The 25,850-nt window shown below is 37.1% G+C and overlaps 3 protein-coding genes and 1 pseudogene across 3 annotated transcripts; 1 reads left to right on the forward strand and 3 right to left on the reverse strand.

Annotated features, from left to right (window-relative positions):
• Positions 1-255: 255 nt before the first annotated feature.
• Positions 256-10,008, reverse strand: LOC137938489 (receptor-like protein EIX2). The gene is made up of 4 exons (XM_068783441.1): positions 6,965-10,008; positions 1,912-2,073; positions 1,783-1,846; positions 256-1,593 (listed from the first exon to the last, which is right to left on the reverse strand). The coding sequence occupies exons 1-4, from the start codon at positions 10,006-10,008 to the stop codon at positions 268-270; spliced, it is 4,596 nt and encodes a 1,531-aa protein (XP_068639542.1). The 3' UTR covers positions 256-267.
• Positions 10,009-10,915: 907 nt separating this feature from the next.
• Positions 10,916-23,275, reverse strand: LOC137938490 (tubulin beta-1 chain-like). Its single transcript, XM_068783442.1, is given in 5 exon segments — positions 10,916-11,090; positions 11,092-11,240; positions 22,737-22,898; positions 22,990-23,063; positions 23,200-23,275. Coding segments are annotated over 5 exon segments (636 nt in total).
• On the reverse strand, positions 16,856-19,904 carry LOC137939337 (receptor-like protein EIX2; annotated as a pseudogene).
• A 648-nt stretch (positions 23,276-23,923) lies between the features above and the next one.
• LOC137938492 (uncharacterized) lies at positions 23,924-24,631 on the forward strand. The gene has a single exon (XM_068783443.1). It carries the CDS (start codon positions 23,924-23,926, stop codon positions 24,629-24,631), a length of 708 nt encoding a protein of 235 aa, XP_068639544.1.
• The last annotated feature ends 1,219 nt before the right edge of the window (positions 24,632-25,850 follow it).

Here is a 25,850-nt window from a genome sequence, read left to right on the forward strand (position 1 = left end):
TCACTTTAGACTTCATTCTTTTCAAATATATACTATAGAGATCAATGTATTACAAGTTCAACTTTACTAAATACAATCAAACAAAACAAATCCCACACATAAGCTCCACCTAGGAGCTCTACAATCACATACACTTTACTGCTACAATTCTCTAAAAAATAAAGAACTTTGATGAAAAATGCTACCATCTTCAAAAGTCCAAACACACCTTTCTTTATTTACTCATGAATAAATATATCTATCCATGTAAATTTACATCTCATTTCACTATCGTGCATGTAAAGAAAGCTTAGTTGACAAAGTGTCCGCAAACTGGAAAAAGGAAAGCCTCCAAGACTCTTTAAACATCAGAATCAACAACACGCCTGAAAATCCCACTGCAAATCCTGGGGCAATGCCAGAATAAACCCATAGCATGTCAGTTTCTTCATTTCCATCATTTTCGTTTTCTTGTCCTTCATCACCAATACCTTCACCAGCTCGAGTGTGGTTATCTCCAGGGCACATGTCTATTAAAGGAGGTCCACACAGTTCTGGGTTACCCCAATAAATTGATGGGTAGTCTAGGACTTGCAATTGTGGACCAGATGGAATTCTCCCAAACAAATTATTATAGGACAAGTTCAAGTAACTCAATGAAGTGATAAATGACAGACTTTGAGGGATTGAACCAGAGAGCTGGTTACTTGAAAAATCAAGTGACTCCAACAAACTCAAGTTACCAATATTTTTCGGTATATTCCCTGTGAAACGATTATGAGCCAAGTTCAATAAGAGGAGATCGGAACTTTTTGTTAACTCTTCTGGGATCTGACCTTCCAAATTATTATTGGAAAGATCCAGACTTGTAACAAGGGAGAGTGTGCTCTTATATTCTTGCATTTGACCTTTTCTTAACACAAACAGATTGTCCACATAACTCTGGACCACATCATATTCATATCGGTTTCTCATAGCAAACAGCTTACCGAAACTTGGAGGAATTAAACCCGTGAGATTGTTGTATGCTAAATCCAGGACATGGAGAAACTGAGTTTGTGCGAGTTGAGGTGGAATTTTTCCAGATAGCAAGTTGGATCGCAATCGGAGTTTTCTTAGACGAGAAAAAGTACCAATCATTGCAGGAATATTTCCAAATAATCTATTCTCACCAAGGTCAACAGTTTCCAGATACGAACAGTTATATATCGAATATGGGATCTGTCCTGATAGATTATTCTTCTCCATGTGCAAATATCTGACAAAATTAAGGGAACCAATAGACTCTGGTATGTCTCCTTCCAGAAAATTCTCACTCAAGTTAAGCACCAATAGATATCTGCAATTGCCAATCGTTGGGGGAATACTACCTCTCAAATTGTTCTTTGACAAGTCGATTAAAGACAAATTTTTCATTTCTCCAATTGACATGGGAATAGTACCAGATATTTGGTTATTTGAAGCAAAGAAGAATTGCAAACAAGGCAATGCTTGAGATAGGTGCTGTGGAAGCGGTCCTGAAAGTTTGTTGTTGGAGATATCAACAAAGTAAACACCACCTAACATACTCGGTACAGGACCCCAAAATAAGTTAAAACTCAAATCCACTGAAGGCTGTCAATGGCCAAGTCAGAATATGAAGAAACATCCAAATATTCAAGTTTGGAGAGATTCCCAAGCTGGGGAGGAATGTTTCCTCGGAAACCAGCTTTGGATAGGTTCAAATACTGTAGCTCACTCAAAGAACCTAAAAAAGCTGGGATGGAATTGCCTTCAAAACTGTTCAAACTCAAGTCTACATACCTTAGATGTTTCAGTTCCAGTAAACTTAGATCCAGTCCACCGCTCAAATTCCAGTAGCCATGACCTGACACTTCACCAGTCTCGAGCCAAATTGGATATGGATTTCGGAGGTCAAGTTTGGTTACGTACCCAGTTTTCTTGTCGCAAGCAATCCCTCTCCATCTGCAACAATCAGAATGATTACCCCATGAGGATAGCCTGTTCAGGGGATCGTTCAAACCGTTTCTGAACTTGGTAAGGGCGCCTCTCTCTCCATCATGGCATTGCCCGCCTACGCAGAGTACCACCCAACTGTAGATCAGACTCAAGGAAACAATTCCCAGAACAGGTCTCTCAACTGGTGAGTTACCCATGGAGCCTCCCTCGTTATCTGCCTAAGGAAGCAACCGTTATTTATGCTTGCAAGTTGGCCATGACCAGGTCTCTCAAAAGGACTTTGACTGGCTTTACAAACCCACTTTTGACTGGCTTTACAAACCCACTTTTGACTGGCTTTATAAAACCTTTGGCAGCCAGGTCCTGCAAGTCTTTCTGCAAGTCACTGAGGCCTTCAACCTCGAAGATTTTTGCAGGACTTGAAAAATCGGTTCACACACAGTGGACTTCACGTTGTTGGGAATCCACTACACAAAGTAAGAGGAATTTTTATTCTGGACATTGATCATCTGCTCATCCACCTCCTTCGTGCTCATCTTGCCCCTGAACATGGCGGATGCAGTGAGGTACCTCCCATGGCGCGGGTCTGCTGCACACATCATATTCTTTGCATTCCACATCTGCTGGGTGAGCTCAGGGACAGTGAGGGCTCGGTACTGCTGAGAGCCGCGAGCCTTTGACTGGCTTTACAAAACCTCTGGTTTGTCGGTTGAATTGTGAAAACTAGCCAAAATCGGCCGGTTTTCTCTCATCCACATTCCACCAATTTTTCTCTTTATCTAATCAGGTGAGAGTTTTATTTTTATTTTTTAAAATAAAAACCGGTTAATAAATAAAATTGACACCCCTAATCATCATTATGGTAGAGAAAAATCCAAGACATATTAGATGCATCCACCCATAATAAAGTGTAGATGGGTTTAGGATTTAAGATTTAGGATATAATAAATCGAGAGAACATGATCAGCGTCTTCATCAAAGGTAAGTGAGATTAGCAAGGAGATAGATAAAAATGAAACTTGACCCAAGTATAAGCAGAAGTGAATTTGAGTGAAATTTTGTTCCGCCATTTGAAGACAAGCAGTCTCTTTCCTTACTCGTAAGTTCTTTGGGGAGACAAAGGAAGAGGTTGAAGAGACTCCACTCCTGGCAGTCGCAATGCAAGAGATGCTCTCTTTGAAGCTTAAGTGCTGGATGTCTTTCATGGTTTCCTGTGTCCTGCAGAAGCTGAAAGACATCTTGACTTGATTGAAATGCGTTTTTGTCAGTAGTGAAGCTTTATTTGGGGTTCCCTTCTCCCACCAGGTTTGGATTTTCTTCAGCCTACCTGGATTTCCATGAGGGGCATATGTAGTGTCTTTTTCCTCTTGAAATGAGGAAGGGTCCAAGGAGAAGATCCCTCCTTTGGGGGGGGTTGATCTCCCACTCTATACGAATTAGGAGACTGTGCTCCTCAAGTAGTTCATGCCCTAAAGGGTAGCCATGAGTTGGGTTAAACCAGAAACCTGACCTAATTGTTGAGGACATATAGTTTTTCCTCACCCTTCAACATGAAAGTCGGGTGAAGAAAAAACCTGTGTAGATATGGAGTAGGAACAAGTTTTCGAGTTTACTTAGATGGTATCTATTAAAAATTATATATAAAAAAATAATCTTTTATTACGAAATACAATATTTTGGCTTTCCTGCTATACTAGATGAATACAGTGATGCTGATTGGATTTCTGATTCCGATAACACTAAAGCCACTAGTGGTTTTATATTTACACTATGTAAGAGGGACTGTCACTTGGAAATCTTCTAAGCAGACTTTGATTACCAGATCTACTATGGAGGCTACGATGGTAGTTTTAGAGTTGGCTATTAGAGAAGTTGAATGGCTTAGGGGTCTATTATTAGACATTTTTATGATGGATAAACCGATTCCAACTATCTTAATTAATTATGATAATTAGGCGACTATTATAAAAATTGAAAGTAAAAATCATAATTCAAAGTCGTCTAGGCATATTGAGCTTCAATATAAAATCTTGAGGAAACTCACATCCATATAAGTTTTAAGTACAGTATGCTTCGAGGGGGGTGGGATTAAAGCCTATTACTTAAGTCACCGTCATTGGCAACCCAACCTCTCTGATTGAAAATTCCAAGATGAAGGTTCAATGGGAAAAACAAGTTGAATGAGTGACTGGTAGGAGCACCAAATTAAAGTGAATTTTATTCACGTCTCATCTCTGTGAAATAGGTGTTCAACTGCATTAAGTTTGAGGTTGGTGTATTACCTTAATGATATTGAGGCTATTATAACAGGGTATAGAGATGTTGTATACCATTGGAGATATCACCAATGTGAGTGTCACTGTGGGGCTGCAGTCTAAATAAGAATTAAGGTTTGTTCTTTAAGAGGCACTCACAATACAAGATACTTGCGCATGGTCGTAACGCTCTACCCCAATGGAACTCACATGCAGGATTAACACTTAGTTATTCAGTATTCTCAAAGCCAATACATAAAGTTCTAGCTCAACATTCGTTCACTTAGGACCGATGTGGGTGGCAAAATTCCAACTAGATGCAGGTTCAAGTTCGAAAGACACCTATCATTGAAAGCAATAGTGTACTGATTGCTCGAATCTTGTCCAATCTAATAATACCTCGTTTTCAATTTAAAAATGGTGGGGAATACCAAAAATTTTAAAATAAAAGGTATGCGCGTGTATAAGAGGTACGCATGCATGCTTATAACTTAGTTGGTGAAGAGCATCATCTGATGTGCCTAAGATTTGAAAAACGTTCTGAAAAGTAGGATTCGTTCTTAGTGTTCCTAAGTAAAATTCTAGTGTTCTTGAAAGAAAAAACAAAAGTAAATATCCTCTGTTCGATCCGGTTCAAGCAATAAAAAAATGTGTTACACAGTTCGTGGGCCTATTTAGCATTGTGCATACCTAAGAGGACTGAACCCTAAAGGTCCGTTGTATCTCAAGAAGGGATCATCAACATCTTGTACAGGTTGACAAAGGTATTATTTAATTATTATTTTTATTTTTTGTTTAATTGATGAAGTGGATCCATAAAAAGGTTATTTTTATACCTTTGTTTCAATTATTTTGATTATAACCGATTGAATTTCAGCTTTACTAGGTTTTATTTTTAAAACCTTAGCCTTTAATTCTCTTATGGGTTCAAGTGTCGGAGAATTTTGAAATTATTTTTCTACATAGATCTGTAGATCATTTAGAATATTTACCATGGGTTGGGTATACGATTTATACTCAACATGTATACACAATTTAGTCCACTCCTCAACTAGCTAAGCTCAATGATACTAGGGAAACACCTCCCCTTCCTACTCATTTTCTATAAAGAGTACTATATATTATTATTTTTTTTATATATTTCTATCAATAAAAAATATATTTGGATAATCTGACAAAAAAGTTATTGCATTAGTAAGTAGAAATTTATATACGACCTGTATGCACAATTTAGTCCAGAGTTTGTAACATTATGAGCTCCTCACCTAAAAGACTCAACTAGGGATGCCGATTGTACTCCATACCTGTTTCATATCTTACCTTATACAATCCCTAGACCCAAACTCAATTTATTGTGAGCGATTGGTCCGATTCTATTCAAAATATTAATTACAAAATGGGTCGGGTAATTTAGATTATTAATGGGATCTTGGGGTTGTTTTACATTATGAAAAATCACTTGAAATATATGGTCAGTTGGGGTACATGTGATCAAACAACAAATTACAACCAATGTTTCACATAGTTCTATGCTATTCTCGTCAAGGCAAGATTTAAAATAATAAACTCGTGGTAATTTTTGAACTCAAATAGCATTTTAATGATATAAACTTAAAATAAAATATCAAAATATTTTCATGTTTATTTAAATAAACTATCCTATTTAGTTGCTATACTTGTTTTAAGTGGTCCCAGTTTTGCATATTATAGATTTTAAGTCATTTAAATAGTAAATACTCTTCTAATAAATTTGATTAAAAATAACTTGGTTATTATGATAAAAGATTCAATTATATGATAAAGGCAATTTAAGTGAATATATATATATATATATATATATATATATATATATATATATATATATATGTTTAGTTAGTAAAATAAAATAGTTATGATTTTAATATTTAATTTTAGTTTTAAAATAAATATTAAATAATTATTTCATATATAGAGTTAAATAATTTATAATTATGATTTGAAATTATTTAAATAATAATAAATCTTTTACTAAGTTCAACTTGAAGAAATAAAATTGAAAACTAATTATACGACTAATTTTAATTTATAATTATTTTATAACTTATATTGGTATTCTAATACTAATGTCAATCATTTGACAAAAGTACTCTAAACATCTATATCCAGAAATACTAATTATACTAGAATCTTATATAGAAGAAAAGGGACATCTATGTTGCGAAGTGTTTCCTCATCGTTATTGAAGATTGGGGTATTTTTTCAGGCTACCAAATGCATTTTCATTGAGAGAAAATTTTAATCATCAAAATCTTAAAATATTACTAATTTTTATTTTCTTATCCATTTTCCAGATGTATCCAAACAAGAGAAACTATATTGCTCTTTCATTTTCTCTCTCATTTTCCATGGGCATCCAAGCAAGAGAAAATAAACCTTTTTTCTTTTCATTTCATTTCTCTTTTTCTTCCTCTTCTTTTACTTTTCTTTTCTCTCTATTTTTTTTATTCAATCACTGCCTAAAATAACCAAATCTATATGTCACTCTATCCCTGGTGTGAAGTACAATTGAAGATATAACTCTTCTTAGACTTCATTCTTTTCTAATATATATAGTAGAGATCAATGTATTACAGGCTCAACTTTACTAAAAACAATCAAACAAAGCAAATTCCACACATAAGCTTCACTTAGGAGCTCTGCAATCACATACACTTTATTGCCACAATTCTCTCTAAAATAAAGAACTCTGATGAAAAATATATCTATCCATGTAAATTTACCTCTCATTTCACTATCGTGCATGTAAAGAAAGCTTAGTTGATAAAGTGTCCGCAAACTGGAAAAAGGAAAGCCTCCAAGACTCTTTAAACATTAGAATCAACAACACTCCTGAAAATCCCACTGCAAATCCTGGGGCAATACCAGAATAAAACCATAGAATGTCAGATTCTTCATTTCCATCATTTTCATTTTCTTGTCCTTCATCACCAATACCTTCACCAACTCGAGTGCGGTTATCTCCAGGGCACATGTCTGTAACAGGAGGTCCACACAATTCAGGGTTGCCCCAATAAATTGATGGGTAGTCTAGGACTTGCAGTTGTGGACCAGATGGAATTCTCCCAGACAAATTATTATAGGACAAGTTCAAGTAACTCAGTGAAGTGAGAAATGACAGACTTTGTGGGATTGAACCAAAGAGCTGGTTACTTGATAAATCAAGTGACTCCAAGAAACTCAAGTTACCAATATTTTTCGGTATATTCCCTGAGAAATGATTATGTGCCAAGTTCAATAAGAGGAGATTTGAAATGTTTGTTAACTCTTCTGGGATCTTACCTTCCAAATTATTGTTGGAAAGATCCAGACTTGTAACAAGGAAGAGTGTTCTCGTATATTCTTGCATATGACCTTTTCTTAACACAAATAGATTGTCCATATAATGGCTCATATCAATTAGTATATCCGGCGAAAAACCAAACCATAATTTACTCACATCAAATTGGTTTTTCTTGGCAAAAATCTTACTAAGACCTGGAGGAATTAAACCCGTGAGATTGTTATGTGCTAAATCCAGGACATGCATAGACTGAGCTCGTGCGAGTTGAGGTGGAATTTTCCCGGATAGCAAGTTGGATCGCAATCGGAGTTTTCTTAGATGAGACAAATTGCCAATCGTCGCAGGAATATTTCCAAATAATCTATTCTCACCAAGGTCAATAGTTTCCAAATTGAAACAGTAATATATCGAATATGGGATCTGTCCTGATAGATTATTCTTCTCCATGTGCAAATATTTGAGCGAATAGAGGGAACCAATAGTCTCTGGTATGTCTCCTTGCAGAAAATTCTCACTCAAGTCAAGCACCAATAGTTGTCCGCAATTGCCAATCGTTGGGGGAATACTACCTCTCAAATTGTTCTTTGACAAGTCGAGAATAAACAAAAGTTCTATTTCTCCAATTGACATGGGAATAGTACCAGATATTTGGTTATTTGAAGCATAGAAGAAACCCAAACCAGGGAATGCTTGAGCTATCTGTTGTGGAAGCGGGCCAGAAAATTTGTTGTTGGAGATATCAACAATGAAAACACTACCTAACACACTCGGTACAGGACCCCAAAATAAGTTATAACTCAAATCCACTGTTGCAGCTTGTGTTGCATCTTGTCCCACCTTCAAAGAGTTTGGTAGCTTTCCCTCTATCATATTCCTTGAAATATTCAAGCTAATGGGGCGAATATCCCAAAACCATTCGGGTACATTGCCTGAAATATTTGCATTAGAGATATCCAATTCGTATAATTGTTTTTGAGTTTTCAACCAAGCAGGAAATTGTGGCCCCAAGTGACATGAACCCAACCTGATCTTACTCAGGTTAAATGGAGGTGACCAGTCATCCTTAAAGTGAAGTGTTAGAAAGTTGGAAGACATGTCTAGAACTGACAAGTTACTCAAATATTTGAAATGGACCTCGGACACAGTACCTGATAGAGAATTGTTTCCAATCTGAAGCTCACTTAATTGAGCTAGCTGTCCTAGACTGTCTGGAAGAGCTCCATCCAACTGATTTGACTGAAGATTTATTACCTCAAGTGAAGAAATTTTTCCCAAACATGCAGGGATAGTACCTGTAAGGTTGCATCTAGGGAGAGAAAAACCTTTGAGCTTCTTTAGCTGACATAACTTATCCAGAGTTGGCCCTCCATCTATGTTGTTGTTTGACAAATCCAAAAGTTCTAATTGGTGGAGATTGCTTATACTTTCTGGAATGCTACCATTAATTCGATTATGTGACAAATCGAGTTCAACAAGTGAGGTAATGTTCCCTATGGACATAGGGATTTCTCCATATAATTGATTTCCAGACAGATCTACCCTCACTATGCTTTCCCAGTTGCCTTCGAGTGTCTGTGTGCAACTTCCAATGAGACCGGCCGACGCTAGATTTATCTCTTGCAAGAAATGTAGCTGTGGAAGCCAGTCTGGAATAGTAGCATGAAACATGTTATTCGAAAGATCTAATGACACAAGGTGACTAAGATTAGCCATCCAATTTGGAATAGTGGACTTAAAGCTATTACCTGAGAGATCAAGCACGGCAATAGATGTGAAATTAATGAATGAAAGAGTTGGAGGAAGATTAGTTAGACCACAGTACTCACAACGAAACTCTTGAAGTAAAGGAAGCTGGTTTATCATGTGAAGCCAATGTTCACCTGCTCTCTCAAGATCGACAAAAGTCATGTCCAAGTATCTTAAATTGTGCACGTTCCCCAACATTTTAAGGCTGTTAATGGCCAAGCCAAAACGTAAAGAAGAAACATCCAAATACTCAAGTTTGGACAGATTCCAGAGCTGGGGAGGAATGTTTCCTTGGAAACCAGCATTGGATAGGTTCAAATACTTTAGCTCACGCAAAGAACCTAAAAAAGCTGGGATGGAATTGCCTTCAAAACTGTTCAAACTCAGGTCTACATACCTTAGATGTTTCAGTTCCAGTAAACTTAGATCCAGTCGACCGCCCAAATTCCAGTAGCCATGACCTGACACTTCACCAGTCTCGAGCCAATTTGGATATGGATTTCGGAAGTCAAGTTTGGTTACGTACCCAGTTTTCTTGTCGCAAGCAATCCCGCTCCATCTGCAACAATTAGAATGATTACCCCAAGAGGATAGCCTGTTCAGGGGATCGTTCAAACCACTTCTGAACTTGATAAGGGCGCGTCTCTCTCCATCATGGCATTGCCCGCCTACGCAGAGTACCACCCAACTGTAGATCAGACTCAAGGAAACAATTCCCAGAACAGGTCTCTCAACTGGTGAGTTACCCATGGAGCCTCCCTCGTTATCTGCCTAAGGAAGCAATCGTTATTTATGCTTGCAAGTTGGCCATGACCCACTTTACTTTTTCAGAGCAGATAAACGACTTTACTTTACTTTTGCAAAACGACTTTTGACTGGCTTTATCAATTGATAAATATCACTATCACTTCTTTATGCTAGTAAGTTGGCTTTATCAAAAGGACTTTGATTGGCTTTACAAAACCACTTGTGACTGGCTTTAAAAAACCTTTGGCAGCCAGGTCCGGCAAGTCTTTCTGCAAGTCACTGAAGGCCTTCAACCTCGAAGACTTTGGCAGGACTTGAAAAAATGGGCTCAATTATCAATTATCACTATCACTTCTTTACAATCAATACTTTAGACTTCCCCTCTTGACTAGACTCCCCAAGGAACACGAACTTCTTAGAAAATTAGCATTTGCCCTCTTTGTGAATGAATTAGCATCTGAATTGGTTAACAATGAACATGCTGTAGCAACTTCCACACCAACCCAACTTCGGAAAAGGATTAAATACGGAAAGAAGGGTCAGTCCACCATCGTTTTTAATAATGTTTCAAAAACCTCCTCGATCTGCCTTCTCGGAAGAACCACTTTCATAAAAAGTAGACTTGAAAGAACCAAAGGAAACAAGATTCCAAGACTCCATTTGCACCATCCAGGAAAGATAGCAAAACTGAAGCTCAAGGATGCACAGCATAGGTGAACTAGGTGAATCGTCTATCTCACCAGGATGATCTGCTTCTATAACAAAACTATATTGACCCAAAAAACTTCAAGTACATTACAAATCGAAATGCTCACGGGCAACAAGATATTGCAAAGAGTAAAACTACAATAACTTTCTAAGCTACAGACGAGTATAAAACCAGTATAAAAAGATGAAGACGTCTCTGCTTTCAGTCCTCTTCATCCTCGTCTGCAGTTGCATCCTGGTACTGCTGGTACTCAGAGACCAGATCATTCATGTTGCTCTCTGCTTCAGTAAACTCCATTTCATCCATTCCGTCGCCTGTGTACCAGTGCAGGAAAGCCTTTCTCCTGACGATGGCAGAGCACCGCTCGCTGACCCTCTTGGATGGAAGTCGAGTTCCCAATGAACGTTGATGCCATCTTCAGTCCGGTAGGAGCGATGTCACACACAGTGGACTTCACGTTGTTGGGAATCCACTCCACAAAGTAAGAGGAATTTTTATTCTGGACATTGATCATCTGCTCATCCAACTCCTTCGTGCTCATCTTGCCCCTGAACATGGCAGATGCAGTGAGGGACTACCTAGTTCATGAGGTTGAGTCTACTAATTCTCCAATTGAATCGGTCAATCCATTTCGATTAACTGGGTATTGATCTGATTTCTGGTTTTTAGTGTGTACGACCTAGTTCATGGGTTGAGCCGGCCTGGGTTTTATAACACTATTTCAAAGGAACATAAAAATGAGAGAGAAAATACAATTATAAAAGATTGAAAATAATACAATTCCAAAATCTACACACTTAAGTACAATGAAACAATTCTAACCACACAAAAATGGCTCAATCTACCCAAGTACATGAAGAAAAGCAAAGAAAGATAAAACTTTGACTATACCATACTCCCATGGCTTTCTCTTTAAATGCAACCTACCCAAGTTTCTTGTAATGTCGATTCAAATTGACCATTGTTTTTATATTTGTGATGTGAGATTTATAAATGGCCCCTTTTAGGCCAAAAGAAAGTTTCAAATTGAAAGAAACTGAAAATAAGAGTGTGAATTGAAAGACAAATTGTGAATTTTAGAATATTAAATAATGCAAAGAAACTCCAACTGCTTGGAATCCATTGTAACAATTTACTCAATCAAAAGAACAACTTGTTAAAATAACAGTTGTTAGATATATAAGACATATTGCAGGATTTAAATTTGTTTAGAACATGACAAAATTCAACATTGATTGTAGACAAAATTAATAAAGCACGAATTAAACGAATATGAACTCAACAACTGTTATAGGTAAGATGCTCATGGACTACAAAAGTGATTCTAGAAGAACTTTAGAAAAATATAACTCTTCTTCAAAATCCAAAGGCAAAAGAAAGATGTATAGTGCAACAAGGGCTCCTCCTTCTGATGGATGGATAGAAACGGAAACCAAAGAGACCCTTAATTACTTCAGCTATAGAGATGCAAGACAACCCTACTTAGTTATGTCTGTCACAACTCCCGACTATCATCCACTAAGATGCCTCTTCCTCTATTTGCAGTGTGCATGATCTATAAATTTCAATTGAGAATTAAGTTATAAAAAAGAAAAAAATGTTCAATCTTTAATTAATGAAGATTTTGTATTTGGAATTGTTAATGTCATTTTTTCAAGAATTTGAAGACATAGAACTTCACAAATCCTTGTTGCTTTAAAACTTAAAAAAATTACCATACTGAGCAACAGCCTTAGTACTCACTCTACGTCAAAAGTTCCTTTCCAACTTGCTTCACAAAATTAGTACTTAAAAAGTGGTTACAGCAATGCGGGGTTTATGCCACTTTATAAAGCTTCCATTGGTGTTCCTCTTTTATTTCAAATGAAACAATATAGTTATCAAAAAGTTTAAGTATCTCATTCCCTAATAGCTTAACCAAATGATTTATTTGTCTCAGGTGGAATTATGGTTATAGATGAGGATGAGCAAAAGAGAACCATTGTCACACAATCTCTGTCTTCCACGTTTTTAGTAACAGTTGGTGTTATATATGTCTTGGTTATATTTTGCAATTAGATAAGATTTATTTAGATCATATACAAGTTAATTTATACTATGTATTTGAAAATTATTGTTGTATACATAATCAAAGTTTAAATGACTATAATAAAATATATGACACTTGCACTAGCTAGATTGAGGGAGATTAAATTATACTTTGAATTGAAAAAAGTAGTTTTCTATATATATATAAATAGAAGTAACAGTGATAAACAATATATATAGAGAGAGAAGTAACAGTGATAAACAATATCTTTGGTAATAACCACGAAAGACTAAAAATGTCGTTGATCTTCCAAGCACTAAATTTTTTTTTTTAAGTTAAATGTTATTTCGACTTTAGAGCCTATAGTAACATTATCCATTTGATACACAAATTAACCTTTTTTCACTTAGGGTTAAGAAGGTCACCCAATAACATTTGAACCTTGTAAGATATATGATCCAGAATGACTGTTCTCTCTAGCAATGGTAGATGTATCGGTGTTGTGTTATGTGTCATATTCAGTACATCTCAGATTTTCAAAGAATCAATGAAATATATGTAACATATAAGGTGTTACATATTTTAGGAATGTTATAGGTGTTATAACAAGGTTTTCTACTATTATAGGCATTACATAATGCATAATGGTGAATAATTATCAAATTTTGGAAAGCCTAATACATATTGAATTTTAGTAATGTCCTCCACCCTTGCTATTAAAAATTAAATGATAAAAACAATACAAATTTTTCATATGCCAAAGCATTATTTACTTCATTGGAAGCTTTTGGTTTAGAAAACATTGGTATACAAATCAAGTAAAATAAGTTTCACAATTGGGTATATTTTGAAAAAGCATTAATCGTACAAATTTTGAGGTATATCCTTTAGCAAATTATTTATGATAAACAAATCCTTGTCCAAATAGCAAGTTTATAAGATCTAGGGAGAGGGAAAACCCAATTAACTCAGTCAGATTTACTGATTAAACCAACAACTCGAATGACATCACAAATTCACAATTAGACATGGGGCAAAAAAATTCTACCACCAGACATAGGGAGAGGGGAAGGGAAATGGTAGGGGAAAGAGGACCACCAACGATGATGGAGGGATCTGAACTTCAACACAGAGAAGGAAAGGTAAGGGAACCTTCTCTATCTGTAAAGGAAGGGGGAGAGGTAGGGCTCCATCCCCCACTCCCTCTATAACTTAAGGATTATGGTAAGAAAATTTCGGTAATTAAACCCAGTTGAACTTGGATGGATTAGACCGAACAACCTCATCGGCTAAGTGAACAAGTCGGATTTTATTACATCAAGTATTTGAGACGTTACTACCACTATTAAAATAATGAAAAAGGAACAAAACTAATCATACTTAGGCTTAATGAGGACATAAAATGATTTAAGATAGGGAAAAAGGCTAACCCATGGTTGCTTAGGCAGCAATGCATAAGTTGGTCTAAAGGATTCAAAAACTATATGTTGCATACATATACAAAGGGAAGGGGTCACCCTTGTAAGCACACTATGAATGAGATATAGGTATGCCGATTAGACAACATAAAGCCAATAGAAATGATAAGTACAAGGTGGTGGAACCAGGTGGCACGAGCATGATCCTAACCTTTACATGTGATAGTGTAAGCAAGTGGCACATGGGGAGTTGGCTTAAATATTCTGTGTCAAAGGTTTAGAGCACAAGGCATAGTAAAAGTTTGGCTTCCAAATAATTACCAAAAGTCCAAGTTTACTTCGTGTCTCCTACCAAATGGTACAAATTTTGAAAAACCCTTAATGCCAATAGTTAAGTATAGGGGTGACAATTTAACTCGATCGCTCACTTTACCTGTTTAATTATAAAAAAAATATGGAAGAAAATTCTTTATCTGTTTATAAATTCGAGTCAACTTACCAAATTATTTGTCACTTGGTTTATAACAAAATGGATATAGATAATTGGTTTTTCGCACCCACGTACCGGTTTATAGTAAAGTCGATGCTCTTGCCTAGGAGGAGGTTTCTCTCCAATCTCTTGTTGTAAGAGACCCACCTCCAAGATGTTCTTCTTGTAGTTCTTGCCTTCGGGTTTAGGGTTGCATTAGGTTCAAAATATCTTAGTTTCATTAGGATTTTACTTAATTACACTAGAGTTTTAATCTGAGGTTTATTTAAACCCATACATGTAGTGCAAAGGTAATCCAGATTTTCTAAAGTTAAGAATGGTAAAAAAGGATGACAATTGTTCTGTTAGGCCTAGTTTTTGCCATGTTTAACTCTGTACCCTGTTTGTGGACAACATTTCAGGCCATCATCCATTAGTTTAGGTTTAGTTAAATCTAAACAAAAAAAATAGTTATTACTTGGGAAAAGATCTCTTAACCTTGGCCAGTCATTTTAAAATTTGTGCAAACTAATAACTACAAGATCATGGTCAAGAATGAGAAAGTATATCACGTACAAAAAAAGGAACGTAGAGCATAATGCAACATAGATAATTGCACTACCTTATCAAAAAAAATACTTTTATGGAGTGAACTGTGACTCGTTTCATTAATTGAGATCAGTAGACCAGCTACATCCACTGTCAAATACTCAAGTTCATGAAGCAACAGTTTCACTGCAGCAAGAGATTAAAAAAAAAGGAAGCTTTTAAAAGACAAGAACAGAAAATCAGCATCATACCCTGCTAACTTCAAACATTATGAAAATTCAATGAAAAAAAATAATGATAGTCCAAGCACGTTTGCAATTAGTTATGTCTTAATGATGATAAATAAAACACTAACCCCTTAAATTATTGAATCCAAAACCACACTGAAAGGATCCATATACCAAATGTGGTCAGTTGGGGTACATGTGATCAAACAACAAATTAAAACCAGTGTTTCACATAGTTCTATGCTATTCTCGTCAAGGCAAGATTTAAAATAATAAACTCGTGGTAATTTTTGAACTCAAATAGCTTTTTAATGATATAAACTTAAAATAAAATATCAAAATATTTTCAGGTTTATTTAAATTAACTATCCTATTTAGTTGCTATACTTGTTTTAAGTGGTCCCAATTTTGCATATTATAGATTTTAAGTCATTTAAATAGTAAAAACTTTTCTAATAAATTTGATTAAAAATAACTTGGTTATTATGATAAAAGATTCAATTATATGATAAAGGCAATTTCAGTGAATATATATATATATATGTTTAGTTAGTAAAATAAAATAATTATGATTTTAATATTTAATTTTAGTTTTAAAATAAATATTAAATAATTATTTCATATATAGAGTTAAATAATTTATAATTATAATTTAAAATTATTTAAATAATAAAAAATCTTTTACTAAGTTCTAGTAGAAGAAATAAAATTAAAAACTAATTATACGACTGATTTTAATTTATAATTACTTTATGACTTATATTGGTTTTCTAATACCGATGTCAATCATTTGACAAAAGTACTATGGACATCTATATTCTAGAAATACTAATTATTCTAGAATCTTATATAGCAAAAAAGGGACATCTATGTTGCGAAGTGTATCCTCATCGCTATTGAAGATTGGAGTATTTTTTCAGGCAACCAAAAGCCTTTCCATTGAGAGAAAATTTTAATCACCAAAATTTTAAAATATTGCTAATTTTTCTTTTCTTTTCCATTTTCCAGATGTATCCAAACAAGAGAAACTATATTGCTCTTTCATTTTCTCCCTCATTTTCCATGGGCATCCAAACAAGAGAAAAGAAATCTCTTTTCTTTCTTTTATTTTCTTTTCTTTTCTCTTTATCTTCCACTTTTTTCCTTTTCTTTTCTCTCCACTTTCTGTGATCCGAGCACAGCCTAAAAGAACCAAATCTATCTATCCCCGGTGAGAAGTACAATAGAAGATATAGCTCACTTTAGACTTCATTCTTTTCAAATATATATATTGTAGAGATCAATGTATTACAAGTTCAACTTTACTAAATACAATCAAACAAAGAAAATCCCACACATAAGCTCCACATAGAAGCTCTACAATCACAAACACTTTACTACAATAATTCTCTCTAAAATAAAGAACTCTGACGAAAAATGCTACCATTTTCAAAAGTTCAAACACACCTTTCTTTATTTACTAATGGATAAATATATCTATCCATGTAAATTTACCTCTCATTTCACTATCGTGCATGAAGAAAGCTTAGTTGACAAAGTGTCTGCAAGCTGGAAAAAGGAAAGCCTCCAAGACTTTTTAAAGATCATAATCAACAACACTCCTGAAAATCCCATTGCAAATCCTGGGGCAATGCCAGAATAAACCCATAGCATGTCAGTTTCTTCATTTCCATCATTTTCATTTTCTTCTCCTTTATCACCAATACCTTCACCAGCTCGAGTGTGGTTATCTCCAGGGCACATGTTTGTTAAAGGAGGTCCACACAGTTCTGGGTTACCCCAATAAATTGATGGGTAGTCTAGGACTTGCAGTTGTGGACCAGTTGGAATTCTCCCAGACAAATTATTATAGGACAAGTTCAAGTAACTCAATGAAGTGATAAATGACAGACTTTGAGGGATTGAACCAGAGAGCTGGTTACCTGATAAATCAAGTGACTCCAACAAACTCAAGTTACCAATATTTTTGGGAATATTCCCAGTGAAATGATTATGAGCCAAGTTCAATAAGAGGAGATCTGAACTTTTTGTTAACTCTTCTGGGATCTTGCCTTCCAAATTATTATTGGAAAGATCCAAACTTGTAACAAGGGAGAGTGTGCTCTTATATTCTTGCATTTGACCTTTTCTTAACACATAGATAGTCCACATAATCCCATAACTCATCATCTTCATATTGGTTTCTAATAGCAAACATCTTACCGAAACTTGAAGGAATTAAACCCGTGAGATTGTTGTGTGCTAAATCCAGGACATGGAGAGACTGAGCTTGTGCGAGTTGAGGTGGAATTTTCCCAGATAGCAAGTTGGATCGTAACCGGAGTTTTCGTAGATGAGAAAAATTACCAATCATTGCCGGAATATTTCCAAATAATCTATTCTCACCAAGGTCAACAGTTTCCAAGTTCAAACAGTTATATATCGAATATGGGATCTGTCCTGATAGATAATTCTTCTCCATGTGCAAATATTTGAGTGAATTAAGGGAACCAATAGTCTCTGGTATGTCTCCTTGCAGAAAATTCTCACTCAGATCAAGCACCAATAGATGTCTGCAATTGCCAATTGTTGGGGGAATACTACCTCTCAAATTGTTCTTTGACAAGTCGATTAAAACCAAAGATTCCATTTCTCCAATTGACATGGGAATTCTACCAGGTATTTGGTTATTTGAAGCAAAAAAGATGCGCAAACCAGGGAGTGCTTGAGCTATCTGCTGTGGAAGCGGTCCAGAAAATCTGTTGTAGGAGATATCAACCAAGATAACATTACCTAACATACTCGGTACAGGACCCCAAAATAAGTTATAACTCAAATCCACCATTGCAAGTTGTCCCACCTTCAAAGGGTTTTGCAGCTTTGCCTCTATCATATTCCTTGAAAGATTCAAGATTTCCGGGCGAATACCCCAAAACCATTCGGGTAGATTGCCTGAAATATTTGCATTAGAAATATCCAAATCGTATAATTGTTTCTGAGTTTTCAACCAAGCAGGAAATTGTGGCCCTAAGTGACATGAACGCAGCCAGATCACACTCAAGTTAAATGGAGGTGACCAGTCATCATTAAATTGAAGAGTTAGAAAGTTGGAAGACAGGTCTAGAAAAAACAAGTTACTCAAATATTTGAAATGGACCTCGGACACAATACCTGATAGAGAATTTTTTCCTATCTGAAGCTGACTTAATTGAGCTAGTTGTCCTAGACTGTCTGGAAGAGCTCCATCCAACTGATTTAACCAAAGATTTATTACCTCAAGTGAAGAAAACTCCCCCAAACATGTAGGGATAGTACCTGTAAGATTGCATTCAGCGAGAGAAAAAACTTTGAGCTTCTTCAGCTGACATAACTTATCCAGAGTTGGCCCCCCGTCTATGTTGTTGTAAGACAAATCCAAAAGTTCTAATTGGTGGAGATTGCTTATACTTTCTGGAATGCTACCATTAATTCGATTCACTGACAAATCGAGTTCAACAAGTGAGGTAATGTTCCCTATGGACATAGGGATTTCTCCGTATAATTGATTGTCAGACAGATCTACTCTCACCATGCTTTCCCAGTTGCCTTCAAGTGTCTGTGTGCAACTTCCACTGAGACCGGTCGACGCTAGATTTATCTCTTGCAAGAAATGTAGCTGTGGAAGCCAGTCCGGAATAGTAGCATTAAACATGTTATTCGAAAGATCTAATGACACAAGGTGACTAAGATTAGCCATCCAATTTGGAATAGTGGACTGAAAGCCATTACCTGAGAGGTCAAGCACGGCAATAGATGTGAAATTAATGAATGAAAGAGTTGGAGGAAGATTAGTTAGACCACAGTATTCACAACGAAACTCTTGAAGTAAAGGAAGTTGGTTTATCATGTGAAGCCAATGGTCATCTGCTCTCTCAAGATTGACATAAGCCATGTTCAAGTATCTTAAATTGTGCATGTTCCCCAACCATTGAAGGCTGTCAATAGCCAAGGCAGTAGCTGAAGAAGAAACATCTAAATACTCAAGTTTGGAGAGATTCCCAAACTGGGGAGGAAGGTTTCCTTGGAAACCAGCATAGGATAGGTTCAAATACCTTAGCTCACTCAAATAACCTAAAAAAGTTGGGATGAAATTGCCTTCAAAACTGTTCAAACTCAGGTCTACATACCTCAGATGTTTCAGTTCCAGTAGACTTAGATCCAATCGACCGCTCAAATTCCAGTAGCCATGACCTGACACTTCACCAGTCTTGAGCGAATTTGGATATGGATTTCGGAGGTCAAGTTTGGTTACGTACCCAGTTTTCTTGTCGCAAGCAATCCCTCTCCATCTGCAACAATCAGAATGATTACCCCATGAGGATAGCCTGTTCAGGGGATCGTTCAAACTGTTTCTGAACTTGGTAAGGGCGCTTCTCTCTCCATCATGGCATTGCCCGCCTACGCAGAGTACCACCCAACTGAAGATCAGACACAAGGAAACAATTCCGAGAACAGGTCTTTCGACTGGTGAGTTACCCATGGTGCCTCCCTGGTTATCTGCCTGAGGAAGCTTCAACACACCAGTGTCATCAGAAAATTCTTATATTCGGATTCTTTCCAATCGTGATTTATACTTTGCAAGTTGGAGTCTCTCCAATCGTGATTTATGCTTGTAAGTTGGACTTGACCAATCAGTACAAAGTTTGTGGAGCAGAGTTTATCAAGAGCACACATCAAACACGTCTTTGAATGGCCTTACATCAAACACGTCTTTGACTGACCTGTTGCATCAAACAAGTCACTGAAGGCCTTCAACCTCGTAGAATTTCCAATACTTACCAAGAAAACATGTTTTCGATTGGAAGACACGACTTTGACTGGCTTTACAAAACCTTTGGCAGCAGGTCTCTCCAATCAGTACAAAGTTTGTGGAGCACAGTTTATCTAGAGCACACATCAAACACGTCTTTGACTGGCCTGTTGCATCAAACAAGTCACTGAAGAACTAGGAAGGCAATTGCAGAACTTGAAAAAAATCGGTTCAATCTTTAATGAAATTATCAATTGAATAACAGCTTGAAAGTGAAGAGATCATTTGAGACAAAACATGCCTAAAGTCTTGCAACGTTATCTACTCTGCCTTTTTGCAATCCGACGTACTAAGGAGTGGTAGAACAGCCACAGGCTTCTTGCAATCCGTGGTACTAAGGAGTGGCAGAACAGCCACAGAAAGCGAGCTAGTACCTACCATGGCGTCTCCACTGAAAGTTTTTTTCTTTTGTTTCTTGAATGCTTTTCGAATTCAGTTGTTGCCTGCCGTTGGATTGAAGAAGAGAGACATGCTCTGATCGAGTCCAAGAAGCATCTGATGGATCTGTAAGTCGCCTCTCTTCCTGGGTGGTGGCAATATTAATTGATGCTGGAGAGTCGAAAGGTAACTTTGATAGTGCATCTGCTTGTTCATTCACTTCTCTAAATAATTAGTTGTTGACCAACCTTGAAAATGAGACAGCAACCATTCATTTTGCTGAAGTATCCCTGGAACTTGACGTTCTCCTTTAATTCTCTTTATAATCAGCACGCAGACATCTCACAAGTCAATCTGTAAAATTCTCTTCAGCAGTATTATTTGATTGCTTGGGCAAAAGAAAGGCAAAGCAAAGGATAAACACTTCATCAAGCAGAGAAGTGAAGCAGAGAAGCAGAGTCTCTCTTCTCTTCTCTCTTCTCATCTCTTTTCCTGTTATCAAATGGTGCTTCTCCATCTTCCTTGAGAAATGTTTTTAACACTTCATCACTAAAAGCAACATTAGTTTGGCTAAGCATGTGCTTAGTTCTATGAAATGCAAAGATTCTATCCATATCAATTGATAATTATCACATCTTTACAATCAAACACAACAAGTCTTTCTGCAAGTCAATGAAGGCCTTGAACCTTGGGCAGCCAGGTCCGGCAAATCTTTCTGCAAGTCACTGAAGACCTTGAACCTCGAAGACTTTGGCACGACTTGAAAAAATCGGTTCAATTATCAATTATCACTATCACTTATTACAATCAATGCTTTAAGACTTCCCCTCTTGACTAGACGCCCCAAGGAACACGTTCTTAGAAAAATTGCATTTTCCCCCTTTGTGAATGAATTAGCATCTGAATCGGTTAACAATGAACATACTGTAGCAACTTCCCTGGTTATCTGCCTAAGGAAGCTTCATTTATGCTTGCAAGTCGGCCACGACCAACTTTACATTTTCTGCATATCAGTACAAATTTTGTGGAGCCAGTTCTGCCAATACTTTCTGCAAGTCACTGAAGGCCTTCAACCTCGAAGACTTTCCAACACTTACAAGGAAAAACATTGGCAGGACTTGAAAAAATGGGTTCAATTATCAATTATCACTATCACTTCTTTACAATCAATACTTAGACTTCCCCTCTTGACTTGACGCCCATTTGACTAGAGAGAAAGTTGATGTTGTCTAGTTCTGGAGAGATTGGTGGAGGTCTTGCTTGAATGGCTCCTCTCAACACACCTTATCGCTATCACTTCTTTTCAATCTATACATAAGACTTCTCTTGACTAGACGCCCCAAGGAACACGAACTGCTTAGAAAATTGCATTTTCCCAGAATTAGCATCTGAATCGGTTAACACTGAACATGCTGTAGCAACTTCCTCACCAACCCAACTCCCGAAAAGGATTAAATACAGAAAGAAGGGTCAGTCCATCATTGTTCTAAATGATGTTTCAAAAACCTCCTTGATCTGCCTTCTCGGAAGAACCACTTTCATAAAAGGTAAACTTGAAAGAACCAAAGGGAACAAGATTCCAAGACTCCATTTGCACCATCCAGGAAAGAAAGCAAAAACTGAAGCCCAAGGATGCACAGCATAGGTGAACTAGGTGAATCGTCTATCTCACCAGGATGATCTGCTTCTATATCAGAACTATATTGACCCAAAAAACTTCAAGTACATTACAAAACGAAATGCGCACGGGCAACAGGATATTGCAAAGAGTCTAAAACTACAATAACTTTCTAAGCTACAGACAAGTACGGAACCAGTATAAAAAGATGAAGACGTCTCTGCTTTCAGTCCTCTTCATCCTCGTCTGCAGTTGCATCCTGGTACTGCTGGTACCCAGAGACCAGATCATTCATGTTGCTCTCTGCTTCAGTAAACTCCATTTCATCCATTCCCTCGCCTGTGTACCAGTGCAGGAAAGCCTTTCTCCTGAACATGGTCCCTCCTACCGGACTGAAGTTTATGGCATCAATTTTCATTGGGAAAAGCGGACTTCACGTTGTTGGGAATCCACTCCACAAAGTAAGAGGAATTTTTATTCTGGACATTGATCATCTGCTCATCCACCTCCTTCGTGCTCATCTTGCCCCTGAAAATGGCAGATGCAGTGAGGTACCTACCATGGCGCGGGTCTGCTGCACACATCATATTCTTTGCATCCCACATCTGCTGGGTGAGCTCTGGGACAGTGAGGGCTCCGTACAGCTGCTGGGAGCCACAAAACTTTGACTGGCTTTACAAAACCTTTGGCAGCCAGGTCCGCCGAGACTTTCTACAAGTCACTGAAGGCCTTCAACCTCGAAGACTTTCCAACACTTACCAGGAAAACATGTCTTCGATTGGAAGAACTGGGAAGGTAATTGCAGGATTTGGCATGTGTCAAGGCAGTAACAACTGCACCAACACATAGCGAATACAGTCTTATATAATTTCTTGATCAAAGCAGCAATGTGGACAATTATGGAAGACCGATAGGAGCCTCCATGATCTGAACAATACACTGTATTGGCCAGAATTTACTTTCTCTAACCAAACGTAATGCTTCTTTCCCTGAAGCCAGTAATCCTCCTTGAAGAAGACCATGTTGGATCATAACCTTGATCCATGAAGCCAAACAAAAGGAAGCTTCATATTTTCAGTGTGCTGGCAAGGATGTCGGCAAGAGAGGTCGGAACCTAACCCAGGTGAACCGGAACCACCTAGCTCTGACACCCACCGTTCCCACTCCTTACCGCTCCCTGCGGGATTCGAGCTGGTCGGAATTTCCAACAGTGGTATCAGAGCTGGTTGGAAATCCTTTACGAAGGTTCCGCTGCCAAGATTCCGGCAGAAGACGTCTCCGGTGGAAGGATTTTTCGACGAAAGAAAATCCAGAAACAAAGACCACAACGTCTCTGTTTTTTCGGCAGAAGGAGGAAGACGAACAATGCTGGTGAGTTTTTTAATTTTTTCACTTAACAGTACTGGTCCCGATTTAATTTTCGGGTCAACTCGCGCCGATTTCCGCACGCTCGACTCTTCCATCCAAAGTTATTAAAGCGCCAAAGTTGCACACGGACAGACTTGTCTGACCCGGCTTGAACTCAGCCGGTTTAACTCGCCGAGTTGACACAGCAATATTTTGGAGGCCTGTAGAAGCTCATCTGACGTCCGATCGGGGTGATTTTGGAAGCGTTGGATTCGTATTTTTTAGAGCTTCAATTTGATAAGATAGAACCTTTGAAAAACTATCTAATTTTTTTCTTTTTTGAAAAATGGCAAATAGTGTGACATATTTCCAAGTTCCAATTCTCAAAAGTGATATTTATGATAACTGGAGTATCAAAATGAAAGCTCTTCTTGGAGCACATGATGTCTGGGACATCGTTAAAAATGGCTTAAGTGAGTCAGAAAGAGAAGATGCTCTTACACAAGAGCAAAAGACATCTTTAAAAGATTCAAAAAAGAGAGACAAGAAAGTACTCTACCTCATCTATCAAGCATTAGATGATGATGGGTTTGAAAAGATTTCAAGTGCAACCTCCACCAGAGAGGCGTGGGTGAAATTGCAAACCTCTTATAAAGGAGTCGAAAAAGTGAAAAAGGTACATCTCCAAACACTAAGAGGTGAATTTGAATTCTTACATATGAAAGTATCTGAGTCTATTTCAGTTTATTTCTCAAGAGTAGTAGTTATTTCTAATCAATTGAAAAGAAACGGTGAAAAGCTAGAAGATGTGAGAATAATAGAAAAGATACTCCGTTCATTGGATCCCAAATTTGAGCATATCATCGTGACGATTGAAGAAACAAAGGACTTGGAAGAAATGGCAATAGAGCAACTTCAAGGATCGTTGCAAGCCTATGAAGAAAAGCACAAAAATAAGCAAGACCTCTCTGAACAATTGTTCAAGACACAGATCAAAGAAAAGGATGAAGAACAAGGCTACGCAAGAAACGAGCGTGGTCAAGGAAGAGGCTAAGGTCGTGGATGTGGAAGAGGTCGCGGCTATGGACGAGGTTGGAATAACAACTCCAACAACAGCTATGAAAGAGGTGAAACCTCAACAAGAGGTCGTGGAAGAGGAAACATGAATTCCAGGTATGAAAAATCTCATATTCAATGTTATCATTGCCAGAAATTTGGGCATTATGCTTCAGATTGTAGAGCTCCCAAGAACAAGTTCGTTGAGCAGACAAATTATGCTGAAGCAAAGACAGAAGAAAAAGAAACGTTGTTATTAGCATACAGAAACAACAATGAAGAGCAAGAGAATACCTGGTATCTTGACTTAGGGGCAAGCAACCATATGTGTGGAAGAAGAAGCATGTTCGTAGATCTCAATGAATCGATAAGTGGAAATGTCTCTTTGGAAAATGATTCCACCATGGTGGTACAAGGAAAAGGTAACATTCTTATTCGTACAAAAGATAGTAGTCATCAATTAATTTCAAATGTCTACTATGTACCGAATATGACAAATAATATCTTGAGTTTGGGTCAACTCTTAGAAAAGGGCTATGACATTCATATGAAAGATTATAACCTTTTTATAAGAGATAACAGAGGAAATTTGATAACAAAGGTACACATGTCAAAGAATAGAATGTTTCCTTTAAATATACAAAACGATGTTGCAAAGTGTTTACAGGCTTGTTATAAAGACACGTCATGGTTGTGGCATCTTCGCTTTGGGCATCTAAATTTTGAAGTTTTAATGCTATTGTCCAAGAAAGAAATGGTGAGACGCCTAGCTCGAATTAATCACCCGAATCCAGTGTGTGAAGGGTGTTTATCAGGGAAGCAATTCAGAAAAAGCTTTCCGAAAATATCAGAGTCAAGAGCCGAGAAGCCACTCGAGCTAATCTACATAGATGTATGCGGACTTATCAAGCCAAGCTCTTTAGGTAAAAGCAACTACTTTCTTCTCTTTATTGATGATTTTTCAAGAAAAACATGGGTATATTTCTTGAAACAAAAATCAGAAGTGTTTGAAGTCTTCAACAAATTCAAAGCAGCAGTAGAGAAGGAAAGTGGTAAAGAGATCAAAGCCATGAGATCTGATCGAGGAGGAGAATTTACTTCCAAAGAATTTTAGGAATTTTGCGAAGTCAATGGAATTCTTCGACCACTAACGGTACCTAGATCCCTCCAAAAAAAAGGAGTAGTAGAAAGAAAGAACCGAACTATCCTCAATATAG

The sequence above is a fragment of the Aristolochia californica genome, unplaced genomic scaffold, assembly GCF_029961685.1.
Source record: "Aristolochia californica isolate CCGP_79_NKW_82.1479 unplaced genomic scaffold, dmAriCali1.0.hap1 SCAF_8, whole genome shotgun sequence".
Lineage (NCBI taxonomy): Eukaryota > Viridiplantae > Streptophyta > Magnoliopsida > Piperales > Aristolochiaceae > Aristolochia > Aristolochia californica.